This window comes from Phyllostomus discolor, chromosome 12 (genome assembly GCF_004126475.2).
Source record: "Phyllostomus discolor isolate MPI-MPIP mPhyDis1 chromosome 12, mPhyDis1.pri.v3, whole genome shotgun sequence".
Classification (NCBI taxonomy): domain Eukaryota; kingdom Metazoa; phylum Chordata; class Mammalia; order Chiroptera; family Phyllostomidae; genus Phyllostomus; species Phyllostomus discolor.
In genome coordinates this window covers 73,025,616-73,053,298 of record NC_040914.2, presented here as the reverse complement: position 1 = coordinate 73,053,298, position 27,683 = coordinate 73,025,616, and the positions used below count along the sequence as shown (strand labels likewise).

The window sequence follows — 27,683 nt, the reverse complement described above, 5'->3', positions numbered from 1 at the left end:
TATGAAAAGGGCCGGCAGCAAGAAGGTGGTGACATGGCCTGGAGGTTGATAAACCACAGGGAGTAAAAGAGTGGGGAGGAGCCGGTGGCGGATGGATAAGGGCTGATTCGGCGAGACTCAGAGCATTGAAGATGTTTAACGCAAGGCAGCAGTTCTCAAAGCGGGCCCCGGCCCAGCGGCAGGGACACCATCTGGGAGCTGGTTAGAAAAGGAGATTCTCAGACCCTACCTCAGACACACTGAATCAGAAATGTAAGGGATGGGGCCCCGAGATCAGATACGCTGGAGGGCCCTTGAGCCCTGGCTGGTGTGGCTCAGTGGATTGAGCAATGTCCTACCAACTGTAAGGTTGCTGGTTCAATTCCTGGTCCAGGCACATGCCTGGGTTGCAGGCTAGGTCCCCAGTTGGGGTCCTGCAAGAGGCAACTGATCGATGTTTCTCTCTCTCCCTCCCTCCCTTCCCCTCTCTCTAAAAATAAATAAATAAAATCTTTAAAAAAGGCAGGGAGCACTTTGAGCCTGGGTGCCAGGGATAAACAGTCACATCTGAATTCTAGACCTGGCCTCCACAGGCCTGCGTTTCCCAGAAGAGGACCATTTTTTTTTAATGCTGCCATCTTAATAATTGACAACAGGTGGGGTTGGATTGGTGGTCTCTATGCCAAGTGTGGTCGGGGAGCAGCGCCTTCCTCCCTGGAGCTTGTGGGAAATGTGGAGTCTCAACTTGGAGTCTCAAGGTGGAATGGATAGGAACCTGCGTTTTAACAGGAGCCCCAGGTGCTTCTGTGCACGGTCAGCTGGGGAGCACCTGAATGAAGCGGCTGCTGCCTTTGCGTGCCTCAGTCTGCAGCTCTCTGCACCCCCCTTTGACGTGGCACATGGGCCCCCTGGTGCAGATGGGAAGCTAGGCTGACAGACGCTGAGCTCCCAGCCCTTTCCCTGAGACTGGGGGTCTCAGGAAGGCGGAGGGAGGAGGCATGGAGGGAGGAGGCATGGAGGGAGGAGGCGTGGAGAAACAGACCCCTCCAGGGCAGGAGAGCAGGTGTGCGCCCTTGATCTCTCCCAGCGCAGCTCCCTCTCACCCTTGCCAGCCTGGGAACACCCCGCCCCCAGGGAGGGGCCTGCACTGGGGTGTGGGAGGGGAGGGAGTCTTCAGATTCCCTTTCTCAGCCCAGAAGTCTCAGAAGCTGCAAGTTCTTGGGACAGATGGCCCTGACTTCATGTCTCTGTCTGGCTAAGTTTGGGGACATGACCCGAACACATGCTCTTTAAGGCTCCCTCAGTCCAGGACTCATTAGCCACCCCAGCAGCGCTAGACTCTTCCTTCTCCCACCCCTCCAGGTCCAAGAAACGCAGCTGAACCACCTGGAGTGAGCCCGAGTCCCTGTCCATCTGTGGGTGGCCAAGGACGGTCTCTCACCTTGAAGTTTGCGTTTGGTGGTAAGGACTAGGTCTGTCAGAGGGGTGGGAGAGGGTGACGGAGGTGATGGGCAGGAAGGAGTTGGGGGTTCAGAAAAGAAGGGAGGGGAGGGGTCCGGTGGCCTTGGGTTGAGTGGAAGAGCAGGAGGGACAATAACAGGAAGGCAGCTAGAGGGGAAGGGGTGGGCGCGGCATTCCTTGAGGTGAAAAGCAGTGAGGCCCAGAGGGGTTGGGCCCAGGGGTGCATAGGGTGAAGGGGGAGCGGAGGCGCAGGAAGAGGCAGGTGGCAGCTTGGGGACGATGTGCCAGATGCGGTAGCTCTGACAACTGGGGAGAGAGACCTGTCAGAGCCAGAGAAGGATGCCATCTGTGAACTGGGAAGAACGAGAGAACACTGTCCCCTCTCTTCACCCCCTGCTGCTCCTAGACATGGAGGGACTGAGCCCTGCACGCAGAGGCCTTTTGGCGAAGCCAGCAACTGCCAGCCCCAGTCTGTCCTCACTGGGTGCTGTCTTCATCCTCCTGAAATCAGCGCTGGGGGCCGGCCTGCTCAACTTCCCCTGGGCCTTCCACAAGGCCGGCGGGGTGACCCCCGCCTTCCTGGTGGAGCTGGTAAGCCCCTGGGAAGCATTTTGGGAGGTCTCCCGGGGCAGAATCCAGACGGGATCCTTGGGTGTCGATCTGCAGAGCCGCCTGTCTTAGAAACTAGACCTGTGGGGTTGGTTTTCTGCCTGCTGAGCACACGATGGGAGAAGACAACCATGGACCTGGGCCGAGAGTGTCCTTTACATCCCCGGGTCTGCTGCCAGCCAGGGCTGGGAGGGGGCGCCAAGAACACAGCGTCTGAGCAGCCGCCCGACCCAGTGACTGCTGGTCTCAGCTCTGTGACTAGGGCTTCCGTGCACTTGCGGATGAGGCCAGGACTCAGACGGGCGGTGACAGCTCCGCTCCCAGCTGGGCCAGGCCCTCTACTGTGTCAGGGGTCCTCAGCCGCTTCTGTGGGCTGCATTCCAGCCCTTTTCAGAAAGTCCAGGGGCTGAGTGCCTTTAGCGGAGAACCAATGATTAGCACAACTTTATTTTATTTGCAAAGATTCCTTCTGGCTGATAGGAAGCCCTGCGTTTTGTGGTAAGCTCTTTGACAGGCACCCCAAATCTGTTTTTATGGCAGTCGGCTGCTAATGATCCTGTTCTAACTGTTTTAAGACATGGGGCTAGGTACACAATGTCAAATAAGGCATTTCGGACAGAGGGGAGTGTTAGGAGGGTCATATGACGGGGTGAAGTGACATGACCCGGGTGGTCAGAGAAGGCCGACCTGAGGAGGTGCCGTCGAGCTGGGCCCCGGTGCAAATGGGAGAACTTGTCCAGGCGCACGAGAGGGGCAACAGAGCTGTGTTGGGACGTGGCAGTGGAAAGGCTGCCCTATTGTAACAGTGAGGAAGGAGCTTCATCTCCAGCCACGAGAGCTGCTGTAAAGCCACGGGGCTGCAGGGGAGGGGCTGTGGTTAGCACAGAGGTGGCCAGTCCCAAGGGGGCAGGAAACGCTGTGGGCCTCCCACTCCTCACACTGTGTGCAGCATCTCCTGGGCACCTCGCTGAAATGCAGATGCCGACTCAGCAGGACTAGGAGGGTCTGAGACTGCATTTCTGATGAGCCGAGGGGACGCGGCTGCTGCCTGCTGGTAGGGCTTGCGCATTGTGCGGTGTGGTCTAAAGACATGAATAATGGAAACCCCAGACAAGGGTACTGGGCACACTGCCCTTCCCGCCTCTCCCCTCCTTTTAGCCAGTGAGACTTCTGCCCTGTCCCCTTTATGAGGTGCCAACTCGGACTGGGGGTGCATGTAAAACCTTACCACCAGGAGGCCAGTGGTGCGAGGTGGTAGGTCTCTCCTGACCCCTTTAGCACTGGAGGAGGATTACTGAAATTCAGTGACCCTCGACCCTCTCTCAGAAGCTGCAGAGGCGGAGCCTGGGCCTTGGGGGATGAGGGCTCTTCGCTGTCCTGCTGCTCAGAGGCTCAGGGTCTCTCTGTTCCTGCCTCCCTTCCCTTTGTCCTCAGATACCTGCTGAGTGCGAGTCAGGCACTCCTCTGGGAACTAACTGGTGAGCAAAACAGAACACAACCCCAGGCTTCGCAGAGATTAGAGGCCCCTGCTTGCCTGAGCACCACGCACTGGGTGGCTTAAAACCGCAGAAATGTGTCCTCTCCTGGTCCTGGGCACCAAGAGCCTGAACTCAAGGTGCCGGCAGGGGCTCAGCTCCCTGTGGGGGCTCCATCAGAGGGTCCTCCCTGCCTCTTTCAGCTCCTGGTGGCCCCAGCCGTCCCTTGGCTGGTGGCCAGATCCCTCCAACCCCTGTCCCACCATCACACAGTCTTCTTCTTTATGGTTTCTCTTCTGTCTCTTATGAGGCAGTTGTCACTGGATTTCAGGGTCACCCAGAAGGTCCAGGGTGACCTCATCTCGCGCTCCTTAAGGACACCTGAAAGACCCCTTTCCGTCTCATTGTGTCTGCAGAGACTGCCCAGTAAGTCACTCCCACAGGCTCCTGCGGTGAGGCTGCAGGCCTGTCCTCCGGGGCATCTCCCTGCAGCCTGGTGCAGGCACGAGGTTGTCTCAGAGCCTCAGCTCAGGGGTGGGGTCGTGAGAGCCCCTCAAGGTGAAGTGTCAGGAGGCTTTCTGGAGGAAATTACCTTGCAAAGGAGGGGAAAGAAGAGCAAACATTCCCTAGGTGAGCAGAAGTGGTGGAGGCAGGTAGGCGGGTTCAGGAGGAGGAACCAGGTGGACCAGGGTCCAGTGGCCGGAGGGAGCCTTGTGTCCCTTCTGACTCTGAAGGTTCAAGTTCCTTTCACACAGTTCAGTTAGATGCTTCTCCTCAGCAGCTGTAGCTGTGGCCTCTGGTCTAGTACAGAACAGATCTGCTCATCCAGGGGCAGGAACTGTGCCTGAGGACAGCTGTCCTAGCTTCCCCCAGGTCTCTGGGCTGAGCACAGCCAATCTCTTGCATTGCTACTTCCCCAGCACCGAGGGAGGGGTGTTGAGGCCGGGAGACCAAGTTCAGTTTGCAGGCCAGTAGCCGTCGGTGCTGGAGAGACTCAAAACCATTGCACTCTGTGCAGCAAGTGGGGCTCCCATGCATGGAGGGGGCATCCAGTGGCACTAACACTTTGAAAAGCAGTTCGGCGATGTCTTAGAGTTAAAAACACGTCTACCCTATGACCTAGCATCTCTCCCGAGTGTGTGTCCAGGAGGACAAAGTGTCCTCAAAATGACTTGGTCTGGAGGGCTCAGCGCTTCAATCACAGTGGCCAAAACCAAAAAACAACCCAGGTGTCTGTCAGCAGCGATGGTTGGAGCAGCTGTGACTATGCCCGTACAATGGAGTGGCGCGCTGCAGAAACCGGAGCGGCATCTGATGCATCCAGTGTGGCTGGATCTCACAGGCATGGCAGAGTTGAAGAAGCCAGACACAAAAATGTGTAAAAGTAGAAAGATACTAGATCAGTAGTTTCTTCTGGGGACAGGATGGGGGCAGCAGTGACCAGGAAGGGACAGGGGGGCACTTCAGAGGTGTGGTAGAATGCTCTGTACCTCAATAGAGGTACACTTGTTGTGTCCCTTTGGGTGATGCACTTTCATGCAGGTAACGTGTGCGACTTCAGCACGGCCATGTAGACTCTGGCTTTCTGATGCCCAGGATCTGCCCGACTGGGCGGAATGGTGTGTATGGATCCCAGGTAAAAGACTGATGGCCAGTGAGGCCTCAGCAATTTACCTGCTCTGCTCTGGGCAGGGGAGGGGCCCTAGGCCGAAGGCAGCCATGACCTCTGCAGGTGAGAGGCCTGTGGAGGGAGCCATACTGAGGTCCCCAGGGGCAGCTGGCTGCAGTGGTGGCTCATGGGAGCACCCTGGCCCACAGCCCTGCTCTGCAGGTGTCCTTGGCCTTCCTGATCAGTGGGCTGGTTATCCTGGGCTATGCCGCCTCCGTCAGTGGCCAGACCACCTACCAGGGTGTGGTTGGAAGGCTGTGTGGACCGGCCATTGGGAAGCTGTGTGAGGCCTGCTTCATCGTCAACCTGCTCATGATCTCCGTGGCCTTCCTCAGGGTGATCGGGGACCAGCTGGACAAGCGTAAGTACCTGTGCTGCAGGTGGGGTGGCCTCGGGTTTGGTGCTCCTTATGCCCCTGGAGCTCCTGGGTGACGAGCAGGACGTGGACACTGAGCTGGACCCTGGGGGACAGCAGAGACCAAGACCAGCCCCTGAGCTCCTGATGTCCTGAACAAGGGAGACTGGGAATTAGTAATTACCAGGCAGGGAGAGTCATGGTGGGGGGGGGGGGGGGTTGTGGTTGGGGTGTCCAGTGGGTCAACTGCAAAGAAGCCCCTATGAGAGATAACCAATGACACCTTGAATTTGGGGACATCGGAGACCCTGCACTTGTTGGCCTCGAGTTCCCCACTAACAATTTCCCTCTAAGTGTGGCTTTTGCTGCATCCCACCAATTCTGATATGTTGTCTTTTCATTTTTGTCCCATTGAAAACGTTTGCTAAATTTTGCTGGGCTTTCTTCTTTGCCTCACGGGATGTTTAGCATTGTGTGGTTTGATTTCTAATTATTTGGGAGTTCTTTTAGATCCCTTTTGGGGTTCTACCTTAACCGCATCCTGGTCAGAGAACACTCTGTGATTTCAGTGTGTGGGCATTTGGAGCTTGTCCGTGGGCTCCGCAGGTTCGGTCTGGCGGGCGTTTCCGGATGTGCGTTCTGCCGCTGCTCAAGGTGGGCCACAGCTTTGCACAGCTCGTCCATGGCCTCACTGATTCTGTGATCTAGTATTTCTATCAGTCTGAGAGAGGGGGCGATACTATCTCCAACTATGATTGCAGATTTATCTATCTCTCTTTAATTCTGTCCATTTTTTTTTCCTCGTGGTTTTGAAGCTCTGTCATTAGGCACACACCTATGAATTACCCTTTCATTATTATGATATATCCCTTTCTGTCTCTGGTAATACTTTGTCATTAAATCAACCTTCTCTGCTATAAATATAGGCACTCCAGCTGTCTTAAGATTAGTGTTTACGCAGTACTTCTCTTCCTAGTCATTCACGGTGAACCTGTGACCTGGGTTTTAAAATACATTTCTTGGAGATAGCATATGGCTGGTTCTTGCTTCTTTATCATCATGATGATCTCAGACAGACTTTTTTTTTTAAAAAAGATTGTATTCACTTTTAGAGAGAGAGGAAGGGAGGGAGAACAAGAGGGAGAAATCCATCAGCATGAGAAAGAAACATAGATTGGTTGCCTCTCGTATGTGCCCCAATAGGAACTGAACCCGAAACCCAGGCAGTGCCCTGACTGGGAATCTCACCCATGACCCTTCCCTCTGCAGGACAACACCCAACCAGCTGAACCACAGTGCTCAGGGCTCACACAGTCTTTTAGTTGGAATGTGATTGTTCTTTAATTTAATCTTTATTGTATTTTTTGCATTACCACTTAGTCCCCCTGTACCTGTTCCTCCCCACAACCACCAGGCTGTTGTCCCTGTCCATGAGTCCTTTTTCCTTTTTGCTGATCCCTCCACCCCTACCGTCCCCCACTCCTTAGCTGTCATCCTGCTCTCCATCTATGAGTCTGTCCTCATTTTCCTTGTTACTTCATTTTGTTCATTAGATTCCACATGTGAGTGAAATCATATGGTATTTGTCTTTCTCTGACTGGCTTATTTCACTTAGCATAATGTTCTCCAGGTCCATCCATACTGTCACAAAGGGTAAATTTTTTTTTCTTTTTTTACAGCTGAGTAGTATTCCAACGTGTAAATGTCCCATAGCTGTTTTAATCCACTCATCTACTGATGGACACTCGGGCTGCTTCCATATCTTAGAGATTGGAAATAACACTGCAATGAACATAGGGGTACTTGTGTTTTTCCAAATTAGCATTTTGGGTTCCTTCAGAGATATTCCCAGAAGTGGGATCGCTGGGTCAGAAGACAGATCCATTTTTAATTTTTTGAGGCATCTCCATACTGCTTTCCACAGAGGCTGCACCAGTCTGCATTCCCAACAGCGCACTAGGGTTCCCCTTTCTCCACATACTCACCAGCACTTGTTGTTTGTTGATTTATTGATGATAGCCATTCTGACAGGTGTGAGGTGGTATCTCATTGTGGGTTTAATTTGCATTTCTCTGATGATTAGTGACATTGAGCATCTTTTCATATGTCTATTGGCCATCTGCATGTCCTATTTGGAGAAGTGTCTATTCAGGTCCTTTGCCCATTTTTTAAAAATTGGGTTGTTTGTGTTTTTGGCATTGAGTTTTGTAAGTTCTTTATAAATTTTGGATATTAACCCCTATCAGGTGTATCGGCAAATATGGTCTCCCATTCTGTGGGTTGTCTTTTAATTTTGTTGATGATTTCCTTTGCTGTGCAAAAACTTTGTAGTTTGATGTAGTCCCATTGTTTATTTTGTTCTTTTGTTTCCCTTGCCTGGGGAGATATATCCAATAAAATATTCCTACAAGCAATGTCCAAGATTTTGCTGCCTATGTTTTCTTATGATTTTTATGGTTTTGGATCTAACATTTAAGTCTTTGATCCATTTTGAATTTATCCTTGTGTGTGGTCTAGTTTCATTTTTCTGCATGTATCTGTCCAATTTTCCCAACACCATTTATTGAATTAACTATTTTTAGCTCATTGTATGTGCTTGCTTCCTCTGTTGAATATTAATTAACTATAAAGCTGTAGGTTTATTTCTGGACTCTCTATTCTGTTCCATTGATCTACATGTCTGTTTTTATGACTGTACCATGCTGTTTTGATTACTGTGGTCTTAGAGTATAGTTTCATATTAGGCAGCATGATTCCTCCAACTTTGTTCTTCTTTCTCAGGATCACTGTTGCTAACGTGGGCATTTTGTGGTTCCATATTAATTTTGGAATATTTGTTCTAGTTCTGTGAAGTATGCCATTGGAATCTTGATAGGAAGTGCATTGAATCTATAGATTGCTTTGGGGGTAGTATGGGCATTTTAGTGAGGTTAATTCTTCCTATCCATGAACATAGTATGTGCTTCCACTTATTTATATCATCCGAAATTTCTTTCTTCAGTGTCTTGTAATTCTCTGAGTACAGGTCTTTGACATTCTTGGTTAGGTTTATTACTAGGTGTTTTATTCTTTTTGTAGCAATTGTGAATGGGATTGTTTTCTTAATTACCCTTTCTGTGAGTTCATTATTGGCATGTAAATATGCAACTGATTTCTGGATAATTACTTTGCTGAATTCATTTATAAGTTCCAGTAGTTTCTTGGTGGAATCCTTGGGGTTCTCTATGTACAGTATCATGTCATCTGCAAATAATGACAGTTTTACTTCTTCCTTTCCAGTTTCAATTGTAAATAACACTGCAGTGAACATAGGGGTACTTACATTCTTTTGAATTAACATTTTGGGTTCCTTCAGATATATTCCCAGAAGTGGGATTCCCAGGAGTTGGATCAAAAGGCAGTTTTTTTCTTTCTTTCTTCTTGTCTGATTGCTGTGCCTAGGACCTCCTGTACTCTGTTGAAGAAGAGAGGTGAAAGTGGACATCCCCGTCTAGTCCCTGATCATAAGGAGAATGCTTGTAGTTTTTGCCCATTGAGTATGATGCTGGCAATGGGTTCATCATATATGGCCTTTATTATGTTTAGTATATTCCCTCTAATCCTGCTTTGGTGAGAGTTTTTATCATAAATGGGTGCTGGATTTTATCAAATGCTTTTTTTTTTTTGCATCTATTGATATGGCCATGTGGTTTTTATCCTTTGTTTTATTTATATGTGAATCACATTTATTGATTTGTTAATATTGTGCCAACCTTACATTCCTGGAATAAATCCCACTTGATCATGGTGTATGATCTTTTTGATGCATTGCTCTATTTGGTTTGCTAATATTTTGTTGAGGATTTTAACATCTATGTTCATCAAGGATATTGGCCAGTAATTTTCCTTTTTTGTAGTGTCTTTATCTGGCTTTGCAATTAGGATAATGCTAACTTCGTAAAATGAGTTTGGGGGCCTTCCCTCCTCTTGAAATTTATGAAATAGTTTGAGGAGGAGAGGTGTTAGTTCTTCTTGGAATGTTTGCTAAAATTCACCTGTGAAGCCGTCCAGTCCAGGGCTTTTGTTTGTTGGGAGTTTTTTGATCACTGCTTCAATTTCACTGGGTGTAATCTGTCTATTCAGATTCTCTGGTTCTTCCTGAATTAGTTTTGGAAGATTGTATGTTCCAGACTAGGCTGCTGGGGGGGTCCATGATTCTAGGAATTTATCCATTTCATTCAGGTTGTCCAGTTTGTTGGCATATAGTTGTTCATAATACTCTCTTCCAATCCTTTGTATATCTTTGGTGTCAGTTGTTATTTCTCCTCTTTCATTTCTGATTTTGTTTATTTGGGCCCTTTCTCTTTTTTTCTTGATGAGCCTGGTTAAAAGTTTGTCAATCTTGTCTATCTCTTTAGAGAATTAGCTCTTGGATTTGTTGATCTTTTGTATCATTTTTTAAGACTCTGGTTCATTTATTTCTGCTCTGATCTTTATTATGTCCTTCTATTCAATTTGGGCTTTGTTTGCTGTTCTTTTTCAAGTTCCTTTAAGTGTGAAGTTAGTTAGATTGTTTATGTGAGCTTTGTCTTGTGTTTTTGTTTTTTTGTTTTTTTTTGAGACAGGCCTGTAATGCTATGAATTTCTCTCTTAGGATTGCTTTCTCGGTATCTCACAGATTTTGGATTGTTGTGTCCTCATTTTCATTTGTTTCAAGGTACCTTTTGGTTTCTTCCTTGATCTCATTGTTAACCCATTCATTGTTTAATAATCTGTTATTTAGCTTCCATTTCTGTGTGTTTTTTGTATTCTTCTTGTGATTGATTTCTAGATTCATATAGCACTGTGGTCAGAGAAGATGCTTGATATGATTTCAGTCTTCTTAAATGTATTGACACTTGTTTTGTGTCCCAACATGTGGTCTATCTTGGACAATGTTCCTTGTGCTCTTGAAAAGGATGTATATTCTGCTGCTCTGGGATGAAATGTTCTAAAGATATCAATTAAATCTATTTGAGCTAGTGTGTCATTTAAGGCCACTGTCTCCTTGTTGGTTTTCGGCCTGGAAGATCTACCCATTGAAGTCACTGGTGTGTTAAAATCCCCAACTATGACTGTATTTCTGTAGATCTCTCCCTTTACATACATCAAGATTTGCCTCACATATTTAGGTGCTCCTATGTTGAGTACATGAATGTTTACTAGGGTTATATCTTCTTGTTGAATTTTTCCCTTTATCATTCATTATATAGTGTCTTTCTTTGTCTCTTATTATAACCTTGGTTTTAAAGTCTATTTTGTCAGATATAAGTACTGCTAGCCCAGCTTTTTTTTTCTCTTTCCATTTGCATGAAATATCTTTTTCCATTCCTTTACTTTTAGTCCATGTGTATATTTTGATCTGAGATGGGTCTCTTGGAGGCAGCATATATGTGGGTCTTGTTTTCTTATCCACTCAGCTACCCTGTGTCTCTTGATTGGAGCATTTAAGGCTTACATTTTAAACCATTTACAACTAAGGTGATTATTGATAGATACATATTTAGTGACATTCTTAGACTATTTTCCTGTTTTTTTTCTCTCTCTTTTTCTATTTCTTGAAGCAAGCCCTTTAATATTTGTTGCAGTACTGGTTTGGTGTTAAACAAATTTCCGGTCTGGGAAGCTCCTTATTTCTCCTTTGATTTTAAATGACAGCCTTGCTGGGTAAAGTAGCCTTGGTTGCAAGTCTTTGTATTTCACCACCTTGAATATTTCATGCCACTCCCTTTGGGCCTGAAATGTTTTTGCGGAGAAATCAGATGACAGTCTAATTGATGCTCCCTTGCATGTAACTACCTGCTTTTCTCTGGTGGCTTTTAGGATTCTCTCCTTGTCTTTAAGCCTTGTCATTTTCATTATGATGTGTCTCAGTGTTGGCTTCTTTGAGTCCAACTTCTCTGGGACTCTCTGAGTTTCCTGGACTTTTGCATCTCTTTCCTTTACAAGATTAGGGAAGTTTTCACTCATTATTTCTTCAAATAGCTTCTCAATCCCTTGCTCGCTCTCTTTTCCTTCTGGTGTTCCCATGATATGTGGATATTGTTATGGTTCATATTGTCCAAAATGATTCTTAAACGCTCCTCATTTTTTAAAGTTAATTTTTCTTTTTGCTGCTCTGCCTGGGTGTTTTTTCTACCTTGTCTTCCAAATCACTGGTCTGATCCTCTGCTTCCTCTAACCTACTGTTTATTCCTTCCAGTATATAATTTATTTCAGATATTGCATTCTTTCTGACTGGCCCTTTTTTGTGGTTTCTATGTCTTTTTTCATGTTGTTGAGTATGCTTATAATCATTACTCTAAACTCTCTATCTGATAAATTGCTTGCCTCCACTTCATCTAGTTGTTCTTCTGGAGAATTCTCTTGTTCTTTCATTTGGGGTCTGCTTTTTTTCTTTTTTAATTTAATCTTTATTGTATTTTTTTCCATTACCATTTAGTCCCCTTATACCCTACTCCCCCCAGCAATCACCACACTGTCATCCATGTCCACAGGGTCTATTTCTTTGTCTTCCCATTCACGCTGCTGTATTGTATTTTCTCCCTTAGCTGCTAAATTGATGAGTTGTTAAACTAATCAAACTTTAAGCGGCCTGGCATACGCACTACAGGATGGGGCAGGGTAATTCCTGTGGGCAGGGCCATTGCTTCGCTCAGGTTCAGGGTGGAGAATACTCTGCCTGAGAGAGATGGCTTCTACAGCATGGGGAATGGCCCAGCACGGGGATCCTGGTGGCTGTTCCTTCAGTTCTCTCCCCAGAGCACCAACTCCAGACTCTCCTCGAGAGTCTCTATTCCACTCTGCCCTCCCTCTGCCAGAGCCCAGGGTAGGTGGCTGCAAATTAAATTTTGTGTGTTGGCCTTTTAAGAGGCTCTCTGCATCTCCAGCTGTATCCCCCTAGCAGACAGAAACTCTGCTACTTTTTCGTAGCTGGATGTTATCTGGGTTCCCTTCTGGCTCTGGTGCTGTAGGCTGGGGAGACCAACCTGGGGTTTAGCCCCCACACTTCTCAGGGGAACCCCCTGGCTGCTGAAATATCCCTTCAGAGCTTCAGCTGCCTCCTGTGGGAGCCCAGCCAGCCCTCTCGCACCTTCTCTGCACTCCCTACCAGCCACACTGTGGTAAAGTGGTTTCTTCGGTCTGTCCTTGATAATAAAACTTCTGTCCAGCTAGTATTCAGTTGGTTATTCAGGATGATTTCTCCATAATTTAGGATTCTCCAGATTGGTCCTGGGAGGAGGTTGTGTAGCTTCTACTTACTCCTCAACCATTTTGATTTTTCTGGAATGTAATTATTGATACAGTTAGATTTCAGTTCACCATTTTTCTGTTTCTTTGGTTTGTTCTGTCACTTGACCCACAAATGAAAGGGCCCCTGACTCGGGGATAATGAAATTAAAGGCTATTATCCCAAGAAGCATTGAGGCTGGTAGATCTGAACCTTTCAATCTGCACATGGGTACAAGGTGCCCTGTTGCCATGTGGCAAGCAGAGGTTGGATCAGTTTCAGCTCTGGTCAGCTGGCAGTGCTGCTGTGTGGAGAAGGGTTCTGAAGCCACATTCAGGCTCAGCAGTCGAGCACTTGGAGTGGTCAGAGCATTGATTAGGATGTAGGCCACCCTGGCTCTGGGTGGACTGACTGGAATGGAGAGAGTTTGGTTTGCGTGTTTCTGGCTAGGTCTTTCTGCAGGCAAGTCCAGGCTTCTTGGGAGGGGGACTAAGTGGAGGTGGGGGAAGTCACCGATTGTCCTGGGCATGGATGAGTTGACTATAAGTGACTGGTACTGAGGACATCAAGGAATGTCTTAGAAAGTGCAGGGTCAGGAAGGACAGCCCTGCTACCAGAGCAGGGTTTCCTGGCTGCAGGAGATCAGAGGGATAGAAGGGCCTGCACCTCATGCCACGCCGTGCTCGGTCTGACACTCACCAAGATCTCGGTGCAGCCTGGGTGCGTACCTTCTCTTGGCACATCTGGCCCGGAATGCCTGCTTCTGCCAGCTGCCTGGGTGCCTCTGTGCAGTGACCGTGACATGGGACTGGCTCCTTGTGCCACTTCAGTAGAAGCAAGCTATTCTCACGAGGCATTTCGTTCTTTGCCTGGCTGGCTTTGCGGAGCATTTGGCGAGAACAAAGAAAGGGCAGTGCGGTGCTCAGCTCCCAGCCACCCCTCAGTGGGGCTGCAGGAGCCGCCTCCCCATGGGTTCCAGCCTCAAGCCGTCTTGCCTTCTCCGCTCTGCTCTCCCGTCCCCCATCCGTCTTGCCTCTGATTCCAACTCAAAATTCCCCTTCTTACTGTGTGTGGTGGCATGCAATGGTTTCCGGTTCTCTGGTGTTCCATCCGCTGAGAGGTTGGTGGGGTCTGTGTCCCCTGCCCTGGATCAGGCATTCTGGGCCAGATGTGCCAAGAGAAGGTACGCACCCAGACTGCGCCGAGATCTTGGTCTGTGACAGCATGGCCCAGGACAGTATGGCAGATGTCATACTGTCATACAACCCATGCCAGTTCCAGGCTTGGCCTTCAAGAGGACAGGCCATTTCCACCGTGGTCTCCGGGAGCTCCCAGCTGCCATGGACTAGGCTGCTGGGGAGTCCCTGTGGAGGAGGCTGCAGGGAAGGTTCAGCTGAGTCCAGGTGTCCCCACCAGGCCCCTGGTGTGGGGAGAGCCATCGAGAACCCTCCAGACCAGCCCTCCCAGCAGCTGAGTACTCCCTAGAGAACCCCCACCAGGCCCACACAGAGCACAGGTGGCCACCCCAGGCCACTGGGGAAGGTTGTTATGCAGCAGCGACAGAGAACAGTGGCTCTGCCTGGCACCTGCACCAAAATGCCACGCCAGGGCCCAGCTGGACGCTGCACACCGTGCCACTGAGCTCCAGAGCAGAAACAAAAAAGGTCTTTTATGAAGGACCCAGGTGCCTCAAGAGTGGGTCGTTGTGCCTCATTTGTTGCCGGATTCCAGCACTAATAGCCAAGCTCAGTGCACATCTGTTGAATGAATTCCTGCAGCTAGATTCCTTCCCTCTAGGTGACACGTGACAGGGTCCGCATCACACTTGTCCCTTTAGACTTGCAGGGCTGACTTAGTGTCCAGGACAAACCCTACCAGGGACAATTAAGGCTGGGATCCCATGGCCAGGGCTGTGACCGCTGGGTGGGAGCCGTGCAGGGCTCACTGCAGTCCCTCCCCGCCTTCCCGCCAGTGTGTGACTTCCTCCTGCCCGGTGCTCCGCTGGCCCTGCCGCCCTGGTACGTCGACCAGCGCTTCACCTTGACCCTGCTCTCCGTGCTGGTCATCCTGCCCCTGTCTGCCCCGAGGGAGATCGGGTTCCAGAAATTCACGAGGTATGTGGCTGCAGATACTCCCTGGCTGGGCAGTGGCTTTGACTGGGTCCCCACCATGGGTGGTGTTTGTTGTGGGGGTTTCCATTCGCCTCTGACAGGGCAGCTGTTAACATTGGCCTTCCCATTTGGACAAGGAGAAAAAAATTAAAAGTTACACAGGTAACATCTATGTGTGAGAGAAATGTAGAGAAGCAACAAAGAAAACTGCCATGATGGCATAAACTGCTGCAATGTTTTATTTAATTAGTACAGACTTTATACGCACGCACGTGTGCATGTAAACACAGCACAGACGGACACACAGCATGCACATCCTTCTCTTCCTTTTGTGGTCTGTGTGGCTTTACATATGTCTTTGAAAGAGTTAAGTCTGGCAAAAGTACCCATACAGACTTGCAACCTGTGTTTCCCTGGTGAGTTCAGAGCAACAGTGGACTTTACACCTCGGAAACAGAGAAATGTGGGCAGAGACTTTGAGCCCCCCAGATGTCCCCGGCCCTCAACAGTCTCTTTTGTCAAGCCCGGCCGAGGCAGGGGTCCTCCTCCACCGCAGCCGGTGCCCTGACTTAGATGCCAAATCCGAGTGTCTGTGTGGCTGTCGCTGGAGAGATGTGGGTACCAGGGGCCATCCCAGCCTCGAGGGTGCGTGCCCGCCTGACCTCCGGGCCTGAGAGCTATCCTGCCAGAAGTGCCTGCTGCTGGCCCTGGGGTGCAGATGAGGAAATCAAGGCTCAGAGAAAGGAGAACTTTGTAGACACCGTGCTGGTGTGGGCAGAGCTGGCATTCAGACCTCACTCTGTGTGGCTCCCCGGCCCTCCCTGGCGGGGCTGGTGGCCCCTGGTGTGTATGGTTATGCGTTGTCTGTGTGTCAGCTTCCTAGGCACCCTGGCCGCCTGCTACCTGGCCCTGGTCATTGTGGCGCAGTACTACCTCGGGGCCCAGGCCCTGGTGCAGGAGCCCCGCCCTGCCCTGAGGTGAGTTGAGGGAATGGCCTTTCTGACCTCCCGGGGTGCTGTGGGGGGCCCCCGAAGCACCAGTACTTCTCCCCCTGATTTGCACAGAGCCCTGGCTCCTCTCTGTGAACCCCTTGGTGTCTCCAGTGCCCTAGGGCCCAGCAAAGGCCCCTTCCCTGCTTCAGAATGGACTCAGCTGTTGTTCGTAAGGACCAGAGACCAGCCAAGGGACGCAAAACACTAAGTGCCATACCACCCTAGAAGGCTGCTAGGCTTCTGCAGACGTGTCCCCACAGCCTGGAGGCAGTAGAACTGGTTGGCAAGGTGCTGGCGCTAGGGCAGAGGGTACAGGGATGTAAGAGGCCAGTGTGGCCCGACCAGCCTGAACAAGGCCAGGGAGGGGGCGGGGGTGTCCTGTGGGGATGCGGAGCCTCAGCGAGGACATCGGTTTTGCTGGGAAGCCACTGCAAGGTTTGGAGCACAGGGAGAGGGGCCGGTGGGAGGGGCAACGTTGGAGTCGGCTCTGAAACTTCTAAACTGAAGGTGTGGGGCAGCCGGCTTGTCAGAGCCGTGTGTCTGCAGTTCGGAGAGACAGGCCTGGCCTGGAGGGGAAAAGGTGGTCGGCGTCAAGCCCAGACATGGTGTGTAAGGCCAGGTGCCCGGTGAGAACTGTACTCGGGACCCACAGGCTCTGTCCGGCCCGGGAGGCCAGGGAAGGAGGAGGAGCAGGGGAAGGACGGGGAGGAGTGGGGAGTCAGGAGAGGTGCTAGCCTCCTGGGGCTGCCATGACAACTGTCCACAGACCTGGTGGCTTCACACAGCAGGCATGTGTCCTCTCGGCTCTGGAGGCCAGGAGTCGAAAATCAAGGTGTGAGCAGGGCCAAGCTGCTTCTGCAGTTCTAGGGGAGCACCCTTCCTGCCTGTCTGAGCTCCTGGCAGTTGCCAGTGGCCCCTGGCTGAAGGATGGCTGCCTCACGCAGCCTCTGCCACCCTCATCCCACGGCCCCCCCGGGCGTCTGTTTTCTCTTCCTACCGGACACCAGTCCTTGCATTGGCGCCCAACCTTCTCCTGCATGACCTCGTCTTAGTTTAACTAATTACGTCTGTGTAGGCCCTGTTCCCAGATAAGGCTTTGTTCTGAGGCTCCCAGTGGGTGTGAATTTGGGGAGCACCATTCAGCCAGGACAGAGGATGATGGAAGGTGGGTCTCAGATGTCAGTGAACAAAATTTCCAGAAGGTTGGCATGATCATTGCCAAACGCTGCTCCTGGGTCACATGGGGCTGAGTCCTGGGCATCGATGTGGCCATGGAAGCTGCTGATGGCATTACCTGGTCAGGGCAGGAGAGGGGCAAAGGCCCAGGTGGATTGGGCTCATGAGAGACAGAAGGAGGCAGCAAGCAGTTCTTCTGAGGAGAGGAGGAGAGGAATGGGCAGGCGCTGAGGGGGACAGAGCCCCAGCCCCTGTTGATGCCGACGGGCAACCCCTTAGAGAAGGAAAAGCCGGGGAGGAGAGGGCCAGACTCACTGCTGATCTACAGCCTGGAGCCAGGGGCCGGGAGCAGGGGAGGGTCCTGTGCTCTAGGAACTGGGCCTGAGACTGGGGCTCAGACTGTCTCTCCCACAGAGGCAGGAAGGGACAGCACTCGGGGCCCAGAGGTCCCAGGCAGACAAAGGGCGCAGTGCAGACGTGGGCTCTCTGTTCCTGGTCTGAGCAGGAAGCTGGGCGTCGGGTGACCATGCTGCTGAGGAGGATCAGGGAAGCCTCGCTGCGTGGGCAGGTGCCAGGAGCGGCGGCATCCAGGGTGAAGTCAGCCAGACCAAGTGCAGAACGGGATACACCCCCGTGTCAGGGTCCCCTGGCTGCTATAACAAGTCACCACCACCCTGGGGGGCTTGAAACAACACGGATTTCCCGCTTCAGTTCTGGAGGTCAGAAGTCCGCTATGAGTCTCCCTGGGCTAGAGGCAAGGTGTTCGCAGGGCTGCGCTCCTTTTGCAAACTCCAGGCGACAGCCTGTGTCTTGGCCTTTTCCAGCATCTATGCAACACCCACATGCCTGGCTGGCTGCCCTGCCTCCATCTTTAATGCCAGCAACACCCCTTTTCTCTGCCGTCCCCGTAGTCACCTCTCCCTCTGACCACAGCCAGATGGGCTCTCTGACTTCACGCATTCGTGTGACATGCTGGGCCTAGGTGATGCGGGATCACCTCCTGCTGCAAAGTCCCCACCCTCAATCACACCTGCAGTGTGCCTTTTGTCCCGTCAGGTCGCATGTGCACAGGTCCCTGGAGAAGGACATGGACCCCTTGGGGGCCACTGTTCTGGCACGACCAGGAAACCCTGACTCTGTAGCAGGAGTTGTTTGAGGCCCGTCCCACCGTATGTCCCCAAAGGTGCTGGACGCTGGCACCTAGAGCCGCTGGTCAAAGGAAGCAGGAGGGCCACCATCCTGAAAACTCCGCCCCGCGCACACCTCAGGCCTTTCTGGCAGCTTGGACAGGGGTTTAAACGTCCTTGCACTGCTGGGTGTCTGTCTGGTGGACACTGGCTGGACGGGGCCTGCACCCCCGGCCTTGAACCTCTCCGGGGACAGGCAGCCTCAGAGGGATGCTGGGAGCACCTGCTCGCCATGCCCTGTCTCAGTTCTGCCCGCACAGAGAAGGTCAAGTGGCCAAAGTGTCGGCACAAACGCATGTGGAAAGTGCGGCTGTGAACACGCATCCTTTCCCATCTCCCCGAAGCTGGCAGTGGACGCAACATAAAAGCATATTTTGCAGTTGTGCGTAGTCACGCCTTCCTGGCATTGTTTGAAACTCATCTCCGAGTCGGAGGTCGTCTTGAGTTGAACTTTTTGTAATCACCACCTGTTCTCCTCTGTTTGCAGCCCTTCCTCCTGGGCCTCCGTGTTTAGTGTCTTCCCCACCATCTGCTTTGGATTTCAGGTAACCTTCGTGTCTGTGGGGAGGAGTGGCCTTCGCAGGCTGTGGGGCTCCCTGCTGCCGTGGGAGAGGGTGGCCTCCCTGTCAGGGAGGCTTGTCCTAGGCTGAGACAGGCTGTCTTCAGAGACTGGGCATGTGGGTGTGGATCTGTGCTCAGTGCCTGTGAAGTGCTGTTGAACTTGGGAACCCGACCAGCAGCCGACAGCTGCAGCAGATGTGTTGGGTCCAGGATAGAATGGAGGATGGGGGTTCGGCAACTGTCCCTTCCTCCGCAGCATCCTCACAGGTCTGCATGCCTGGGCCTGCCCGCTTCCGCTTCCTCGTGCAGGACGCCAGGTGGATTCTGCTCCAGGGGCTTTGGGGAGGAGAGAGCGTGCCGCGGGAGGCTGGGGGCCAGGAGGGCTGCGAGGTGTGCAGGTGGCTGTGTGGCAGGTCCGGGGCAGGATGTACAGAATTTTCAACAGGAAGTCGTGGAGTGAGAATGGGTTCAGCAAGTGCAGCCCAGTGGAGGTGCTTCTGATCTAGCCCTGAAGGATGGGTGGGAGGCGGCCAGGTGAAGGGAGGACGGTCCAGCTGGAGAGGGCAGCACGGGCGACTCAGGGAGGGGGGAGTGTGCCTGGTGGGGCTGCAGAGCTGTAGAGGGCCCTGCTAGGTGGGTGCCCCATGGGCGCTGGAGGCGAGGGTGAGAGCTAGTGCGGGCTCTGCTCCCTGCCTTCCGGTCTGTCTGTCTGTCTCAGCTGGTGGCAGCTGACTCTGTGCTTTCACTGTCCACTTCAGGAGACAGCTGCCCTGCTCTCAAACACCTACCACCACGCCAATGACAAAACCACCCCGAGGCACAGTCAGGTCCCCAGGGGAAGCTGGTTCAGGAGTGACAATATCTCAGCTTCCTAACCTGAGGTTTTTATCTCCCCTTATCCATCAACTAGCTCCAGTTTCTGTTCCTCATTTTCTTGGAGAAACATTTTTGAAAAAACTCCGGAAACATTTCCATTTCTCTTCCTTATAAATGAGCTGATGGTATCGCTGCTGGGGCTTAGCAAGCCGTTTACAGGAATTCCTCGTGTTTTTTCCTGCGCACCCAATATTTTGAAAGATCTGAGGCAGTGATTTTGCTGACAACTGTTGGGATGTGGCTTTCACCACCCCTCTCTCCAGTGCTGAGCACCATATGGTGTGACAGGCTCGCACTGGGGGGCTGCTTTTCAGACGCTAAGCAGGGGGTGCCCCCCACCTTTGCCTTGGCTTTCCAATTCAATTCTCCCGGCAGCTGAGGCCTGGGCTGAGGTTTCCAGGGACAGGTGTGCAGTGATGGGAAGCTGGGAAAAGACGTGAATCGCAGGTGCAGGTGGGGGTGGGGCTGAGGCCAGAGGCAGGGCTGCAGGGGTGTGGTGTGGAGAGAAGGCATCCGGGCCAGGAGAGAGTACATGCAGATGATGAGCAGGGAGTAGGCTGAGCAGTGGGGCAAGGCTGGAGGGGCTGTGCGGGGCGGGGGGTCGCTTTGTCATCCGGACCTCTGACCTGGTTCAAACACCACACCCACATTTCACAACGGCCCCCCCACCAGCCTGCACAGAGTGGGTCAGAGGAGTCTGGGGGAGCAGAGGCGGGAGCTGGGCTCTGCTCCCAGCCATCCTGGTTGCACTCGAGACTCCTCGGGTGTTGGTTTTTTAAAAACAGTTTCACTGAGATACAACTCACATCGCCATATGCATCTCGCCCATCTGGGGTGTGAAGGCCGGTGGTGTTCCGTGTGGCGACAGAGCTGGGCAGCCCTCACCGTGGTCAGCTTCAGAAACTCCCACCGCCCCACAGGAAACAGGCGCCTGTTTGTCACCAGTCACTCCCCGCCCTGCCCCTCCCTCCGCCCGGCAACCACGATCCTCCGCTCTGCCTCTGGATCTGCCTGTTGTGGGCAGTCCACATAAATGGACTCCTATGATTCGTGGCCCTCTGTGACAGCTCCTTTTACTCGGCATCCTGTTCTTGATGTTCATCCATGTTGTAGCGTGTGTCCCCTTCTGTGGCTGTGTCATACTCCACTGCAGGGACAGGCCACTGTTAGCTTGCCACTCCTCAGCTGGTGGACACCTGCATTGCCTCCACTTCTTAGTCGGTGTGTGCGCCTCTGCCCTGCACCCATCCCTGAGCGAGTAGGGAGCCTGCACACAGCCAGCCCCCGTCCCCCAGGCCGTTCGAGCAGGGCAGCCCTGCCCTCAGGGGACGGGCTATATTCTCCCCACAAACCCGGGAGAAACTCACCCAGGAGTCTTAGGACAGAGGAAGAAGGGGAGGGCTCCATCCAGCCACTGCCAAGCATTTTCCCCATTTCTGAGTTCGGGAGACAGGGCATGGGAGTCTTGACCCACGGGGCTCCACTGCCCCTTGGTTGAGGGTCCCTGGGGCTGCAGGCCAGTGGGCTCCTGTGAGGTCAGAGAAGTCCCTGGGCAGAAAGCCCAAGACACACTGGTGCCCTGAGGCTCGTCAGTCCCAGAAGGTATGAGTGCGCTCCCCCCTGTGGCTGCAGGCCTAGGAAGTGCGAGGGACAGAGGGGACTGAGCTCAGTGAGGGGGAGGAGCATGGCCCTCGAGGAGTCTGGATTGTGGGTAGGAGCAGACCAGCACGGTTGGTTTTGATCAGAAGTGAGTGAGTGAGTGAGTGAGTGGACATGGTAGTGGGGCCCCTGCCCCAGGAGCCTGGGAAGATCCCGGAACCCTAAGGGTACATGCAGATCTGGGGGCGCCTCTCAACCTGCCTGCCCATCAGGGTCTCCCAGCACCTGTGAGACTCCCCTGCCCAGGACCTGCCCCAGATCAATAATGTCCCCATTGCAGGGGGGCTCTTGGCACCGGCTGGATGTATGTTATATTGAATTCTCTTATGACAACATAGTCAGTACATGTGGAATATACAACCATAAGGATGTGCACTCCCGTATGACCATCGCCCCAGTCAGGAGGTAGAATGCTGGCAGCCCCCTGGAAGGCTCCCTGTGCTGTGCCATATTCCACTCGGTGGCACCCACCCCACCCACACCACTGTTCCGCCTGCTGTCACCCCAAGTGCTGGTTCTCATCTGGGGGTGATTGTGCCCCACCCCATTGGCAATTTGGCAATGTCTGGAGACACTGCTGGTTGTAACAGCGGAGGGCAGGTGTTCCTGGTGTCTAGAGGGTCAAGGCCAGGGATGCTGCTCAACACCACACAACGCAAAGGGCAGCCTTGGTCTGGCTGGTCTGGCTCGCCATTCGAACTTAGGTACATGGCAATGTTCTCTGGAGTCTGGCTTTCTTTGCAAGACATGAGAGCTGTGAGATTCTTGTTGAGGTGTATAGTGTGCTCGTCCTTTTTCATTGCTGTGTAATATTCTGCCGTGTGACTGTCTGGTGATTTGCTTATATGCCTTTTACTGTCGGTGGGCATTCAAGTGGTTTCCTGTATTTTGGGACTCTGATACTTGTTAGATTGTTCTCGGGGATTCCAACACCCCACTGGCCCCGCTGGGCCCCCTCTGTCTCACAGTGTCATGAAGCGGCTGTCTCCATCTACTGCAGCATGCGCAACCAGAGCCTGTCCCACTGGGCCCTGGTCTCCGTGCTGTCCCTGCTGGCCTGCTGCCTCATCTACTCGCTGACAGGTAAAGCCCTGCCTGGAGCGCCAGGAGCTGGGTAGGGGTTCGCAGGAGAAATGGGAATAATAGCAAGTATTTATCGAGAGCTTACAGTGTGCTGGGTATAGCACTGCCGCCCAGTGTGAGTGCCCTTGCTCATGCAATCCTTAACAGCCCATAGGAAAGTCCCCATTTCATAGATGAGGAGACTGAGGCTCTGAGGGCTTCCCTGGGTTGGCCAAGATGTCCAAACTAGACGTGGCAAAGCTGTGACCCTCCCCCTGGCCTGGCTATCTCCAAAGCCCCTGCTCTGTGCCTCACCTGCCGCTGTCTGATGGGATGACAACAACAGTGATCATCATTAGCGCTACATCTGGGTAGCAATTTACAAAGTGCTCTCACGGACTTGATGGATTTGGGTGCTCACAAACCTTGTGCTGAGGCAAAAGGGTTTTCAGAGGTGATGGAAATGTGGCTCAGAGAGGGACTGTGATGAGCCCAAGGTCACACAGCATGCCCCCAGCACAGCCCAGGTTCCAGGCTCAGGCTGACTTCTGGGCACCTTCCCCCAGCCCAGGGGGTCACTCTCTGATCTGCCTGTCAGACCCTCTGACTTGGGAAGCCCTCGGGGTACAGAGAATGTGTCAGGTGCCTTGGTCACCATGGTTTCAAGAAACTTGCTGGGTGACCGCTCTCCGGCAGGGAAGGTAATTATTAGTCAGTGGCCCCTGGGTTGGAACGCCATGACCTGGTCACTGAGAGTCACTTCTAAATGGCTCAGGTCCAGGGTCATCAGAATCAGGGGGCCAAAATGAGCCATAGCTCTTAGCTAGAGATGGGTGTCTCAGGACAGGGCCGGTGACGAGGATGTGAGAGGCAGCACTGGGCGCAGGCCAGGAGCCTGGTGCACTCGCCGTGGTACCATGGTAACTAGCCATCTGTATATTCTGGCCATTTTCTGCCACCCTGGGTCTTGGCTTTCCCCATCAGGAAAATGGGTGCACTGCCAGCTGCTTTCTGTTTTTAGTCCACACCAAGGATGCCTTTATTGATTTTAGAGAGAGAGAAACACCAATGTGAGAAAGAAACATTGACTGGTTGCTTCTCATATGCACCCCGATCAGGGATCGAACCTGCCACATTTTAGTGTACGGGCTAGTGCTCCAACCAGCTGAGCCACCGACCAGGGCTGGTGGCTGTCTTTAGCTGTCAGAGTGGGATGGGCCGGGCATGGAAGGCACCGATAGAGTTCTCAGAGTGCTGGGTGCTTCCGCCAGCACCCACTCCATGCACAGGCCCCTGGTGAGCTGTCTGAAAGAAGGGTTAGCCATAGCTTTGCCCAGCGTGGGTTTTGAATCAGAAGAACAAAGTGTCACATAGGCTGAGGACGGAAAAGCCTGGAGAAATGGCAGAACAGGGAGCTCTTCCAGAACATTCTGTCATCTCCTAGGGAAAGCCTGAGGGGTGGTGGGAGCCGGGTGCCGTCTGTGGGTCAGAGTGGGGAGCGGAACGGCATGTTCTAACCAGCTCTCCGGGCTCCCACCCTTCCCACCTGCCAGGCGTTTACGGCTTCCTGACCTTTGGGACAGAAGTTTCCGCTGACATCTTGATGTCCTACCCGGGGGACGACGGAGTCATCATTGTTGCCCGAGTCCTCTTCGCCGTCTCCATTGTGACCGTCTACCCCATTGTGCTCTTCCTGGGCAGGTGAGGCTGGCTGGGCGTTCGGTGCAGGTCACTGACATTTGTCACAGTGCAGTGCATGCCAGGCGCTGCGAGCTGCTGTGTGGTGGGACATCCGTCATCTGGGGCTCACCGAGGAGCACACAGGGGCAGATGGTTAGGTAACTGACCCAGCACCGCCAGGTAGCAGTGCCAGGGGCCTGGTCTCCAGCCTGCCCGGCCTCCCACCACGTGGCCCCTCGCTGTCGGCTGCCTGACCGGGACTGACCCACCTGACAGCGGGCGTGGTGCCTGGGGAAGAAGCCCCCTGTGTGGGAGGGCAGCCCTGCCAGGTGGGCAGGGTGATCCGGAGGGAACTGCTGGGTGCCCAGTGACAGGTGGGTGGCCAGGGCCGGCGCCCCGGGAGCCCGTGCGTGCTGTGCTGGTGTGGCCTCCAGGTCGGTGATGCAGGATTTCTGGAGGAGGAGCTGCTGCCAGGCGTGTGGGCCCCGGGCCCTGGCCGACCCCTCAGGGCTAGGGGTCCGGATGCTGCTGACCGTCCTGTGGGTCACCGTGACGCTCGCCATGGCCCTGTTCCTGCCAGACCTCAGCGAGATCATCGGCATCATTGGCGGCATCAGCTCCTTCTTCATCTTCATCTTCCCAGGTGAGGCGCCCGCCTCCCGGGCCTGCCACCTGCTCATCCTCCCTCGCTCCTCTCAGCAGGGAGCCCCTGTGTGGGGGGCCAGGGGGCCCGAGGGTGGGAGCCCCAAGGAGGCAGGGTGGCTCCCAGCCCCATTTACTGGCCAGGCATGGGCCAGGGGGACCTTGTGGATCTTCCCTCATTAAACATCTCCACACCCTCCATGGGCGCAGCTGAGGGCACAGCTGAGGACAGACAGCCCCGCTACAGCCCCACCTGCAGCCGGGACACCGAGGTGCAGAGGCCCCGGGGAGGCAGGGCAAGCAAGTAGCAGGCCTGAGTCAACCTCACAGCATGCCCCACCTCCCACGGCTGCCACTCTTTGCAGGATTTTGTTTTATTTTTGAAAAATGTTTTCACTGGTATGAAATGTAAAAATGCGTTCAATTACTTGAAGTTCATATGGCTCAAAGGCACCCCATGAAATCTTCACTCCCCCATGACCCTGACCTGGGAGGCAAACACCGTTTCTGACAGTTTCTTAGGAACCCTTCCCAGTGTTAGCGAATGTCGGCCTGTCCTGGGGTTACTGGGGCTGGGACTCCCAGGAGGCCAAGGTCTCACGGCCACACTTTCAGCACCTTGGAAGACCCTTCTGTCTCCAAGGAGGAGCCCTGGAGGGGCTGCTGGTGCTTAGGGGGACACCGCGGCTCCTCTGTCCGTCTCTGGGAAGTGCTTTCAAATGACAGTGCTGAGGTCAGTGGGCCTTCTCATCCCCCCGTCTCAGGGCCGCCATGTCGGCCATGCTCACTGGGCGTCTGACACACACACTAGGTTGGGCCCAGTGCCGTGTCCTGGGTGGTGCATCCGCTTCAGGTGTTTAGGTGGAGGACTGGCTGGGGCAGGTTTGGGGGGTAGACGTGCCATGGGGCTTTAGGCAGAGCTGTGTGGCTTCAAATCCCAGAAGAATTATTTAAAAAAAAAAGAAAAGAAGGAAGAAAGGAAAAGGTCACAATGGCAGCTGTCAGTTCCTGAACTCATCCCAGGTGTCTGGCTCTGAACACCTCATCACCCAGGTGTGCAGGTATGCTGTCACTGTCACCTGTGAGACCGGGGCTCAGAGAAGCCAGGGCTTTGGGGAGAGGTTGAGCTGGGACCCCATATCAGTCAGGCCCTTAGCCGCCACACCATGCCACTGCGCCACAAGCAGGGCCAGGCAGGGGGCCATGGAGCCAAGGCCTTGCAGGCCTCATGGGCCCCTGGGGACTGCTGCGTGCTGGCTGGGCTCTCACAAGCTCAGGGCTGCGCTGGGTTCCATGGTGAAGAGTCAGGGTGATCTCATCCCCTTTGCAGGTCTGTGCCTCATCTGTGCCGTCAGCACCGAGCCGATAGGACCATGGGCCAGGTAGGCGTCCCCAAGTCAGGGCGGCAACTCGGGCCTTCAACGGGGCTCCGACTGGGGAGCTGGTGAATGTTGTGGGGGCCGTGGAGATCCTGTCATCCTGCGGAGGAGAAGCCTGTTGGCCACAGGCTGGGGCCACGTGCACACAGCGAGAAGGAGTCTGAGCTGGGACTTGAACCCAGGCCAGCAGCACCATGGCCTGGTGTCTTTCAGTCTGGGTGCGGCCCTCCCTTTGGCTCTGAGGGTTGTGGCTTGCAGTTGGAGTGCCATGTGGACTTGAGGGTCTTTCTGATGAAGACCCTATTTCCAAGTAAGGTCGTATTCACAGGTCCCAGGTAGATGTGAATTTTCAGGACCACCGTTCAGCCCAGTACAGATGCTCCTAAGTTACAGCATCTGTGGACTTGGGTCCCCCCCGCAGGCCAGGGCTGGTCTCCCATTTCCCAGGCCTGGTTTTCCCGACACAGCAGGCTCAGCTGGGTTCCCTTCTGGGCTGGGAAGGGGTTTTCCGGAGGCCTCTAGACTGTCCTTGGGCTCACAGCGGCCAGTTGTCCGGTGGTTCACCCCCTGGAGCACTGTTTGAAGTCCTGCTGCTTTCCTTCTGGGCTCCCAGCTCCCAGTAGTTTTAGTGATGGGCTTGCAAGACATTGCTAATTCTAGAACTGCTGTGGGGCCTCCCGACCCACCAGCACTCCCAGGAGCGCTGCAGCCCCGGGCCACGTTTGCCTCGCTCTCCCGTTTTGCGTGGGTGGGTGCTCACTGCACGCTGCCTCTCTGGGCTGCTGCTGGGCTAGAGATCACCTTTCCACGACAAGGGGTCCCTGTGGCCTTTGTGAATGGGGCTGGAAATACCTCTGCCAGCCCTGCCTGATGTGGGCATCTTATCCTCATCCCTCTCGTCTCACTGTCTGTCTGCACCGTCTCCTCTGGTTACATTATGAAGCTCCGGACAGGGCCGTGGTGGCCCCCAGTCCAGCCACCTCTGTCTCCTGCGTGCTCATCCCCTTGCCACTGTGCCGGCCATATGTGACTAGGGGCTTCCTCCTTCTCCCTTATTTTCAGGGGCTTCATCGCTCCAACCCCAGAAGGAATGTGATTTTGAAAGGGAGTTTGGAATTAGTGTCTCCTTCCTCCCATTTCTTTGACTTTGATGAAATAGGGGACGGGAATAGGTTATGAAACGGCAGAGGTTTTTAAATCACCTCAGGCACTTTCATTCCTATTGATTCCCATCCCCAAAGGTCAGGGAGGATGCCCTGAATTTTTTTCCAAGTCGGTGACTCCCTGGGCTTCAGATAACAGTTTTCTGCTTGTGCTTGGCCTGTCTGTGGGAAACTCCAGGAACTTGCGTGTTGACATGCTTTTGTTGACTCGGCAGGTGCTGCTTGGAGGTCTGGGGAGTGGTGTCCGTGCTTGTCGGCACCTTCATCTTCGGACAGAGCACCGTGGCAGCTGTCCTGGAGCTCTTGTGAGGGGTGGTTGCACCTGCACAGCAGGGGCCACCATGGGCCTCCCCGCTGTAGGACCAGCATGATTCCATCATAAAGATGCTGGAGAAACC

General features: G+C 53.3%; 1 protein-coding gene across 3 annotated transcripts; it reads left to right on the top strand.

Moving 5' to 3' along the window:
- The first annotated feature begins 1,146 nt into the window (after positions 1-1,146).
- SLC38A8 (solute carrier family 38 member 8) lies at positions 1,147-27,683 on the top strand. Of its 3 annotated transcripts, none has more exons than XM_036012279.1 (11): positions 1,147-1,440; positions 1,847-2,031; positions 5,356-5,554; positions 14,770-14,911; positions 15,784-15,885; positions 18,751-18,808; positions 22,328-22,442; positions 23,975-24,122; positions 24,682-24,744; positions 26,074-26,125; positions 27,501-27,683. In XM_036012279.1, exons 2-11 carry the CDS (start codon positions 1,849-1,851, stop codon positions 27,654-27,656), a joined length of 1,218 nt encoding a protein of 405 aa, XP_035868172.1. In that variant the 5' UTR covers positions 1,147-1,440; positions 1,847-1,848; the 3' UTR covers positions 27,657-27,683. The 3 variants fall into 3 exon arrangements, with proteins under 3 accessions (XP_035868172.1, XP_028357838.1, XP_035868171.1); XM_028502037.2 differs by having other exon boundaries at positions 24,536-24,744; positions 27,501-27,677; XM_036012278.1 differs by having other exon boundaries at positions 1,147-1,451; positions 24,536-24,744; positions 27,501-27,677.

What these genes read in the sequence shown, in the direction of transcription:
- SLC38A8 (XM_028502037.2), top strand. Translation starts at nt 1,849, where the DNA reads ATGGAGGGACTGAGCCCTGCACGCAGAGGCCTTTTGGCGAAGCCAGCA. An exon ending in CGGGGACCAGCTGGACAAGC is followed by an intron (nt 5,555 to 14,769) that starts GTAAGTACCTGT and finishes CCTTCCCGCCAG; the next exon opens with TGTGTGACTTCCTCCTGCCC. An exon ending in GAGCCCCGCCCTGCCCTGAG is followed by an intron (nt 15,886 to 18,750) that starts GTGAGTTGAGGG and finishes CTCTGTTTGCAG; the next exon opens with CCCTTCCTCCTGGGCCTCCG.